This window comes from Aethalodelphis obliquidens, unplaced genomic scaffold, assembly GCF_003676395.1.
Source record: "Aethalodelphis obliquidens isolate GAN/ISIS:26980383/991018 unplaced genomic scaffold, ASM367639v1 scaffold20, whole genome shotgun sequence".
Lineage (NCBI taxonomy): Eukaryota > Metazoa > Chordata > Mammalia > Artiodactyla > Delphinidae > Aethalodelphis > Aethalodelphis obliquidens.
Genome location: NW_020837964.1, coordinates 646,952 through 656,914, shown reverse-complemented (window position 1 = coordinate 656,914; position 9,963 = coordinate 646,952). Strand labels below are relative to the sequence as shown.

General features: G+C 67.0%; 1 protein-coding gene across 1 annotated transcript in view; it reads left to right on the top strand.

The window, feature by feature from the left end:
• The first annotated feature begins 365 nt into the window (after positions 1-365).
• CDH15 (cadherin 15) overlaps positions 366-9,963 on the top strand; it is a 20,529-nt gene continuing 10,931 nt past the window's right edge. The window contains exons 1-5 of the mRNA XM_027119897.1: positions 366-543; positions 811-953; positions 7,515-7,673; positions 7,819-7,974; positions 9,016-9,160. Of these exons, the coding sequence (XP_026975698.1) occupies positions 366-543; positions 811-953; positions 7,515-7,673; positions 7,819-7,974; positions 9,016-9,160 (781 nt within the window). The remainder of the gene's footprint in view (positions 544-810; positions 954-7,514; positions 7,674-7,818; positions 7,975-9,015; positions 9,161-9,963) is intronic.

Here is a 9,963-nt window from a genome sequence, read left to right as displayed (position 1 = left end):
AGACGGCTCGAGGTCCGCAGGGCCGCCCCCGCCCTCCCCGCCCTCCCCTGGTTCTGAGCCGCAGGCTGCCCAGGAGCGCAGGGGCTTGGAGGGGAGAGATAGCCTCCCCCTTCCACCAGGTAGTTACCAACCAAGTAACTGCCAACCGAGGAGGAAGGAAGGGGCGGGTAGAGCTGGGCACCGGGCCAGGTCTGTACCTGTCCTTCCTGTGTGCTAGCTCTGGGGGTCAGCAGTGGACAACCTGCCCTGGGGGGCTCCACCCCTGAGCGGGAGACAGTAAAGGGACACAGCAAATGTGATCCAAGCCCTCAAGGCAGCGAGCGGCTGGCCTTGGGGAGAGCCGGACAGGCAGTCCTGGCGAGGGCATGGCCGGCCAGTGCAAAGGCACTGAGGCAGGAGAGTGCCTGGTGCTCAGAATGAATGAGGGAATCCACCCTAGTCCCCAGCCCCCACCCGCCGCTGCCTTTCTGACAGCCTCCTTCCTGGAGCCCCGCATCCAGCCTGGGACGGTGCCCGACCCCTGCTCCGCCCCCGACACATGCTGTCAGTCACATGTGCTGTCACTCAGCCGCCCCCCCGCCCCCCGCCCCGCCCATGTGCTGTCACTCAGCCCCCACGCCCCGCCCTACACACTTGCTGTAACTCAGCCGCCCCCACGCCCCGCCCATATGCTGTAACTCGGCCCCCCCACGCCCCGCCCCACACACGTGCTGTCACTCAGCCCCAGGCGCCGTCCCGCCCACGTGCTGTAACTCAGCCCCCACGCCCCGCCCAGCTTCGCCCCCGCACACATTATCACTCCCTCGCCAGGCTCGCCCCGCACACTTGTGCTGTCACTCAGCCGGGTCCTGTCCCAGCAGAAGGCGTCGCTCCCGCCGCCGGACGCTCGGCCCGCTGCCCGCCGCCGGCCCATGGACGCCGCGCTCCTCCTCGCCCTCGGGCTGCTGGCCCAGGTAAGGCACGGGCGCTGCGCGGGGGTCTCTGGCCCCTGCACTGAGCGCCGGCGTCTTAGAGTGGGGCGACCCGGCCTCGGGGACCGAGAGCCGAGGGTTCTGTGCGGGGCAGCCCTGTCCAGGGGGGAGTGTAACCGCCTCCGCTGGACCGGACGGGGAGCCAAGTTCGGGGACGGCCAGGAGAGCACCCAGAAGGCGGGCCCTCACTCCGGAGGGGCGCCCCTCAGCCCTGCTGGGGTCTGGGAGTGTTCAGTCTCGCGGGAGGCGAGGGAGAGGGGGCGGCAGGAACACCCCCAGCTGGGAAAGCCTGGAGGCCTGGTCCCTAGGGACCCCTGTGAGCTGGTAGGTGATTCTCCGTAGTCTAGTTGGGTGGAGTCCGAGCCCCCATGTGTCCGGCCGGCAGGGGCAGCTGTGGGCTCTGCCCTCCAGAAGCCCCCTCTCCCTGGGGAGCCCTGGTCTCCCTGGTGGGAGCAGGACGGGCGGCAGGAAACACAGGCCGCCCCACTCGCCACACGGGCACCCCTGGGTGGCTGGGACCGCATCCTTTCGGCCCCTGGCTTCTGGGCAGGTGCTAGGCTGGGGCCAGGAGTGCAGCGTGTGGCCTCAGTGGTCTCCGGGCTTCGGGGGACTGGGCTGAGCGGTGGTCACTGGTGAGGGCCGGGGGCCAGGAGGACGGCCTCAGGCCTCTTACACCTGACAGGTGATGAGCACAGGGCCTGGCCCTGCGCCCACGAATCATCACTCACTGTTACACTTCCAGAGCCATCACGCAGCGCCGGCCGCTGGCGAGCGTCGCCCCTCACTCCCGCGGCGCCCCCGGCTCCGGCTCGGGTTTCAGCCCCTGGCAGCTGACTAGGTGCCGCCAGCCCCCGCCCCAGCTACCCACACCCCTGCCTCCGGGCCTTCACTGACCCCATGGAGGCGGTGCTGGCCGCTCCCCACTGCCATGGCCACCTGACCCAGAGGGAGGCCGCAGCCACCCTTGCCCGGCACAGCGTGACTGCCCACGGCCTGTGCCCCTCGGCCCGCTGCTGGGAGCCCACCCGGGGCAGCGGGCTCTCTGCCCCCACCCCAGGGCCTGGATGCCCCCATGCGCTCCAGAAGGCTCCAGGCTGCAACGCCCCCTCCCACGATTCCTGCCCCTGCCCCGCATCAGGCGGCATGTCCTCGGAGGCCCACTCCTGGGTCTGGGGGTGTCATCCTTTGACCGGGCCCCAGGGGGACTCTGCTGCGGGGGAGGGGAGTAGATCCCTCTCAGATGCCTCTCCCCTCCCCCAGGGTCATGCCCAATGCACCCGCTCCCAGACAGCTGGGGACTGCGGGAATTCTGGTGGCGCTGGGAGGCCAGCCAACGGGCCTGGCCACTCATGTTCCCGCACTCCCCGCGGCTCAAATTAGCTCCGGTGTGAGGGGAGCGACTTCGGGATTGGCCGACATGTGTCTGCGTCAGGACCTCGCACGGCCCTCCCCCATCCAGCTCAGCTTTCAGACTTTTGTCCTCTCCTGTCCAGCCACACGGGTCCTGCGGCCGCTTCCCAGACACACCTTCGTCCACCTCTGGGAGCCCCCCGGCAGGGCTGTCTCGGGTGGGCCCCTGGGGTGGGGGCCTGTTGACCAGACTCCGCACAGGCCCGTCATCTGCTTGGTGGCCTTGGACGAGGCTCACCCTTCCCTTGTGTTGCCTGAAATGTCGGCCAGGGGGCTTAGCGTGTGTCTTTTCGGAACTGGCCTCTATCGGCCCCTCACCTGTGCCCGTGGTATCCCCAGTAGCTGGGCCTTCACTGGGACCCCCCCTGCCTGGGGGTGGGGAGCCCAGATGGCAGACCCACGTGCTGCTGGAAGGGGCCCCAAGCCTGCGTCCGGCTCCGCTGAGCCACGTCGCTGCCCGTGCACTCACGTGCGGGGACACCCCTCCAGCATCACTTCCGGGCCTGGGTCCCTCAGATTCCAGAAAGCAGGTGCGAGGCCTGGAGCCCGGGGGAACGTGGGTGGGGTTTGCTTGGGCTAAGGGAGAGGCCCCACAAGCTCCCCAGGCCTGAGCCCCTTCCCCACCCCCGGCTGGAATCCAGGCCGCCCTGTTCCTGGACGGCCTGGCAGGCATCAGGCGCGCCAGGAATGGACCCAGCTGTCCGCCTGGCCCAGAGAGGCCCCTGCGGCTCTCCCCTGAGCCCCCTCCAGCTGTTGCGGGCTTCAGAGGAGGGGCAAGATGGCGAGGCGAAGGGACAGCTGTTTTCTCCAGCCTCCCCCCCACCCCACCCCCGCTGACTGGGGCAGGCACCATGCTCCCGACTGTCCTGCCCACCTTGAGAGGACAGCGCCCCGACCTGGCTTCCCTCCGCGGCCCCGGTTACTGTCACACCGACAGTGTGTTCTGGAGAGGACCATGCGTGTCTGCCGTGGGGCCCGTCCTGTTCCAGGACTTTCCCGTTGCCTCAGGGGGTCTTCACAGCTTGCAAAGCCCCCAGGAGTGTGGCTGCGGCCTCCTCCCAGAGGCCACGTGCTCAGGAGAGCCCCAGAGCCCCTTCCCCAGCCGTGGCAGCCTCCTTGCGTAAGGGTTGCCCGATTGCAGGGAGATGGAAGATGCTACCCTTCAGTCAACCAGGACGCACCCGGGCCTCCTGCCTGCCACTCGCAGGGGCCACCAGAGGCCGTAGTGCCAGGAGCTGAAGCAGGCTCTCCTTGCTGTCCCCCTGGCCGCCCTGGTCACCAGCCTCTCTGTCCAGGGCAGGTGAGCCATCAGCTTTCTTCCCAGGAGACGGGGCCGTGCCTCGTAATTCTTTGTTCCGATCCCACCGAGGGCTGGTGGAGAGAAGCAGAGAGCTCTGCGGGCTGCCCCCAGGCGCCCAGGCAGGACAGACCCCTGCAGCGGGCAAGGGTGGCAGGCATTCCCTCCAGGGCTCAGGCACTTGTTCGCTTCTGAACAGTTGATGGTGGGGTGCGTCCACGCGTAGGGCCTCCGAGGGGTGGGGTGGGAGCCAGGGCAGGGCTGTGTGACCCTCGAGTCCCGCCTCTCGGCCCTGCGCCTGCCTTGATTCCCAGATGTTCCCAAGGCTCACCTGGGGGCTCCGGGACCCCCTGGGAGGTCTGACTCAGTAGGCCGGGGGTAAACTGGTGGAATCTGTATTTTTCCTGACCTCGGTTGGTTGTGATGGTGAGTCAAGTCTGGAAGCCCCAGCGGTGGTGAAGTAGCCCAGGCCCCCTGCGGGGGCCTGAGGGCAGCGGGCGCCATCTCAGATCCCAGGGGACGGGAGCTGCCCAGAGGCCAGAGGGGCATCGGGAGGAGCTGGCCAGCTGCTCTCGGGCTCAGGGCCTTGCCCACCGTGGCCTGCAGCGACACAGTATCACCCACCCGGGCCCTTGCCTGGGTCTGGGGGGGGTGAGGCCACTCCTGCCCCTGCAGTGGGTTTGTAGGGTGCTCACCGCGCTGCTGGGCCCCACGAGCTCCGAACCAGACGGGGAGCGCTCTCACTCGGCAGCCGTGGGGCTGGGGGCCGGGGCTGGGACCACAGCGAGGGGGCAGCGGCCCGGCGTCTCTAGGGCTTCCAGGCTGTTCTCTCAGGCTCTTGGCTAAGGGAGCGGCGGAGGGTGAGCATAGGGATGCCACCGGGCACCCGCTGGGAGAAGTGGGTCCCTGATGCCCATTGGTTCTGTGTGGTGCGGGGGCGGTGAGGGTGACAGCGTTTGTGAGCGATGTGCACTCGACGTCCACGGCTCTGTGCACGTGGCTTCGTCCCGGCTCCAATGTCCTGGGATTCCCAGGCGGCTCCCAGGCCTTCCCCGGCCACCTGCATCTTCTGGGAAGGGGCTGGCGGGAGGACAAGGGACAAACCGAGAAGCATCCCGAGAGCCGGAGGTTGGCTGCAGCCCACTCTGGCCACGCCACCTACTGCAGCCTCCGATCTGGGCGAGGGCCCCTGCCAAGGCTCTGCGGCTCCTGCTGACCTCGTGACCTTGGGCCGTGGAGAGTCTGGGGTCCAGGACTCCCAGGCTCCGCCCCGGCCACATGCCCTGTGCCAAGCCGGTGGGCGTCCTGGAGTGTCAGCAAGGCTGCTGGCAGGGCGGGGGCAGCCGTAGGCTCGGTGGGGGGCTGCAGGGCCGGAGGGGCCGGCCCAGGTATGGACAGGGCAGTGTGTCCCCCAGTGCCTCTCCAAGAGCCTGAGGCCCGGGAGCATCTGCAGGCTGTCCCTCACTCCCTGCTGAGGTCAGGGCGGTGCCTCTGTGTCACTGGGCATCACAGAAATGCTCCTTGCGATGGAGGTTCAGCGCTGGTGGACCTGTGGCTCCCGCCTCTGCTGCTCCCTGAGGGCTGAGAGGGGCTGGGGAGGGGCGGAGGGAGGGGCGGGGAACGGCAAGGTTGGGGGCAAGGGAGCTGCTGCCCCAAGATGCCCAGGAAACAGACGCTATACCCCGCCCCCCCCCGAGCCTGTGACAAAGGCCGGCAGGTCTCCGCTTGGCGGGAACACCACGCTGGCCTGTGCTGGGCCGTCTTGGTGAGAAGCCAGCTGCCCGGGAGGCTTGGAGGCAGTGCTGCCATCTGTCGGGCCACGGGGAGCTCGGGGGCCTGGTGAACCGCCCGGCCCTTTCTCCAAGCTGGGTGTGCTGCTGCCTGGACCCCAGGCCCCTGGCATTTCAAGTGCAGTGGCAGGACGAGGTCTGGGCACTGGGGAGGTGGCCCGGGGCCCCCCAGGGAGACTGACTTCAGTTTGGATGTCAGTGCAGTCCTGTCAGCAAAGCACACAAGGACCCAGGCGGGCAGAGCAGGGAGGCCGCGCGGGGGGCACAGGCCAGAGGCTGCCCGGAAGAGCGGCCTCCTGGCTGAGGGGCCTCTCCTCCCTCCCTTGCCCCCTAAGTCCCCCCACCCACCAGTCACCAGGCCCGCCTTCCCTGAGGCCACCAGCCCAGGCCTGGTCCTTCTGCCGACTGCGATGGGGAAAGGGATGGAAACCTCAGCAGAAGTCGGTGGACCGACCGGCCAGGGGCGGGGTCGAGGGGTCGAGGAGGGGAAGGGCCATGGGAGGCAGAGGAAGCCCGCAGCACAGAGATCTGGGGAGGCGCCTGGCAGGAGCAGCTCCACTGCATCTCCCGCACTGCCCTGCCTTGGATTTGGAGGGGGGCTGGGCAGGGGGCAGCTGCAAACGCAGGGGGATTGGGGGGGTCATAAGGGCCATGGAAGACACGTTGCTCACGTTCTCCTATAGCCAAGCCAAGCTGGGTCCCAGTAGCATCCCTGCCCCCGCCCTGGGCCCTGACAGCCCTTATCCAAGTCCAGCCAGGCTCTGTGCCCTCCAAGGGTGCCCCAGCGTCGGCCCCACTCATGACTCGGGGAGCACAGAGGGCCCCCAGTGCCTCCACGCCCAGCCGGCCACAGTGCCTGAGCCCACGCTCAGACCAGCCACTGGCCGATCGAGGCGTGGGATACGAAGACCACGTGTTTAAACCAGGGCTGTTCCAGGAGACTCTGGGTGTTTGTTGGGGCTGCCGCCAGCTCTGCCCTCACCCCGCCAGGTGGCTTTCTTCTCTGGGCCTCAGTTTCCCCGTCTGAGAGGTGGGGGGGGGGACGAGCTGACAGTGGGTCTGGGGAGGGTTTCGGCACCGCGGGCCGCGTTCCTGACTAGCCTTAGTGCTGAGCCCAGAGCTCAGCGGGTGGTGGCAGGGCGGTGGGTGCATATCCCCGGCCCCGCCTGTGGGTTAGCGTCGGGGGACACGGCTGCCCCGCACTGTGTCCTGCCTCTGCAGCCCCACGGGCCCCGAGCGCTGGGCTTCGGGGACGTTGCACACAGGGCCCCCCTGTCCCCTGGGCGTGCGGAGCCGGAGACAGCGTCCCGGGTTCCAGGTACTAAAGTGTTGGTTACACAGTCACACCTGGTTCCACGGTTCTGGGGGGAAAACAGCACGGGCTGGGGTTGGGCTCTGGGGGATCAGGGTCCAAAACACTCCAGCTGCCCCGTCCTCCCGCCGGCCCCTCAGCCTCACAGCTGCACACACCCCACCCCGCCAGTCCCTAGAGGCAGAGGCAGCTGCCGCAGGGGGCGGGGAGCTGGGAGCTCAGCTCCGTTTCATTTCCACAAAGCAGCCCTGGGACAGACAGCCCCACCGCCTGCTTCCCAGAGGCGTGTGGAGTGTCCCCCTCCCCAGCCTGGCAGAGGAGACCTGCCGTGTGAACAGCTGCCCTGTGTGGGAGGGGTGGGCGCTCTGGCCCCCAGGTGGCCCCCTCTCTGGGCCTCTGAGGACAAAAGCGCTGCCTGGTCAACCTCGACCAGCCCTCAAGAGTTCACGTCACCAGGAGGCCTGGGGTGGCCGCGTGTCCCCCCACTGCCCCTAGCCCAGCCGCCCTTCCTCTTCAACCCACCTCCCTCCCGGGCCTTGCCACCCATCCCCGGGCTCCCGGGAGCCAGGCTGCCTCCTGTCCCCCTGAGCACCCCATGCCCCCCAAGTCCTGGCACCCGAACCTCCCCGGGCCACACGACAGAGGGCTTGGCAGTCGGGGAGGGGACGTCCCGGCCCTGGTGGGGGAGCTCTGAGCGCTGCTGTGGTGGTGACGGAGGTTTTTCTTTGTTGCAGAGCCTGTGCCTGTCAGTGGGGGTCCCCGGGCTGAGGAGGCCGCATACCCTGTACCCCTGGCACCGGATGCCGGCACCGGGCCGCGTGCGGAGAGCCTGGGTCATCCCTCCCATCAGTGTGTCCGAGAACCACAAGCGCCTGCCCTTCCCCCTGGTGCAGGTGAGGGGCCGCGTGCTTTAGGGCGGGCACACCCCTGGGGCCCCAGGCTGAGCGACCCCATCCCAGCTGGGGGAGGGACCGAGGGCTGCAGAGAGGGGACACCCCTCCCCTGGGGCACCTCCCCAGCCCATCACCTGTCCCACAGATCAAGTCGGACAGGCAGCAGCTGGGCAGCATCATCTACAGCATCCAGGGGCCCGGCGTGGACGAGGAGCCCCGGGGGATCTTCTCCATAGACAAGTTCACAGGGAAGGTGTCCCTGAATGCCGTGCTGGACCGAGAGAAGACAGACCGCTTCAGGGTGGGCCCCGCCCCGCCCCGCCCCGCCCCATGGGGACCATGGCCACACCTCCACCCGCAAAACCCAGCATCCTTAACTGGGGGGCAGGGGTGGGATTTGGGACCGGCTGCCCCAGGAAGCAGGTGTTCAGGGTCACAGGCTCATTCGGCAGGTGCGTGAGCGGACTGAACACTGGGTCCTGCCCAGGAGGACTGGGCAGCTGGCCTCAGGGTGGGCGGCAGCCTTCCCAGGAAAGCAACACCAGACACTGGTGTGGCCGGTTCTCCCCTGAGCCTGCTATGTGAGTTGAAGAAGGGGTGCCATGAGGAATCCCACGGAACTGGCCGCCCCTAGCGGCAGCTGCCCCGTGACTGTCAGGGTGGGACGTCGGGGGAGGTGGGACGGGATCTGCCCAATGGAGGCGTTGGGATTGTCAGGTCTGAGAGAAAGGGCCGTGGGGAGGGGGTGAGCGAGGGGCCAAGGAGGGGAGCTTGGAACTCGCCTGAGTCCCCTACAGACAGATGATCCGCCCCCCATCCTGGCCACCCTAAGGTGATGTTCAGACTTGCCCCGGGCAGGGGGCTGCAGCCTTTGCCTTTCCTGTGCCCGGAGTCTCCCTCAGACTTTGAGAACCAGCTCTTGGTTCCCTTACACAGAGAGTTAGAGGGTGTGTTTCCCCTGGAAGTTGTACCAAGTCTGTTCTCCAAAGGGACAGGAGATGGTTGAAGTTACAATTTCACGTGTGGAGCGGAAACTTCAAAAGCAGCCACGACTGTTCACAGAAAAAGGGAGAGAGACCAGGGGCGCCAGGGGGAGCGTCGCTGCAGCCACGCTCGAAGCACAGCTGTGGGCTTCCTGGTGGCCCAGGCAAGAGGGGGCGCGTGGTGGCCACCCCGCCTGCTGGGAGAACCCAGGCTCCCCTCGAGGGCAGTCCTACCTGCCCGGCACTGCCCCGTCCCCGTGCCGCTTCTCACCTGTTTCCAGCAGGACACAGAGTGCACTCACTGCTGCTCTTGCCCTCGTGGGGGCCGCAGTGCCAGCCCCTGCTCTCTGCTTGACTAGCTCAGGGCCTTTGCTCTGGACCTGGGGGGGTCCACCCTGGAGGAGCCCACGGACCTGGAGATTGTGGTTGTGGACCAGAACGACAACCGGCCTGTCTTCCGGCAGGAGGTGTTCACTGGCCGGGTGCTGGAGGGCGCCGTCCCAGGTGAGCCGAGTGGGTTCCCGGTGGGGGAGGGAGCTTCGCGAAGGGCGCTGGGTAGGTCAGAAGTCCAGGATTTCCCTTCAGCAAGAACATCAGAGGTCCTTCAGAGAGTCTAAAAACACGTAAACAGTCTCCAGGACGTAGGGAATTTCCACAAGTCGACTCAAGCCTCTTCCCATTGCGATATAAATGTCAACCCCCAAATCCTCCAGAGTTCAGAGAGGATTCCTGGATGGCAGAGCTCCGGTGGTTTCCGTTGCTCTCCCCCCCCCCCCCCCCCCCCCCCCCCCTGCTAAATAGAGGTGACGTTCACATAACATAAAAGTAACCATTTTGGAACGAGCTTTTCAGTGGCACTTAGCACATTCACAGTGTCGTGCAACCAACACCTCTGTCTCCTTCATCCCCCGAGAGGCGACCCCCCTGCCCGTTATCAGTCGATGCCTCTCTCCGCATATTAATTCTACACTGAGTGCAGAAACCGCTGACCCTCTGTCCCTTCTGCGTCCTCACAGGGCAGACTCGCTGGCCTGATTCTGTTCCAGGCAGAATAGGCATTCCAGACAGTGATCTGCTCCTTCCCTCCCCACCGGGTCCCCGGGGCTCTGGTCAGATCCCAGGCTGGTTGCAGACCGGAGGCCTTCAGAGCACACCAGAGACTCAGTGTAACTTCAAAGTCAGGGGTTAGCACTAACACAGTGTAACATCTCACCTGCATACCTGTTCCGCTTCAGCGGCCCAGTGAAGCCTTTTAGAGCAAAGGCGGTCCTGCCTCTGTCCACAGTCCCTGCCGCCTGTCTGAGCCT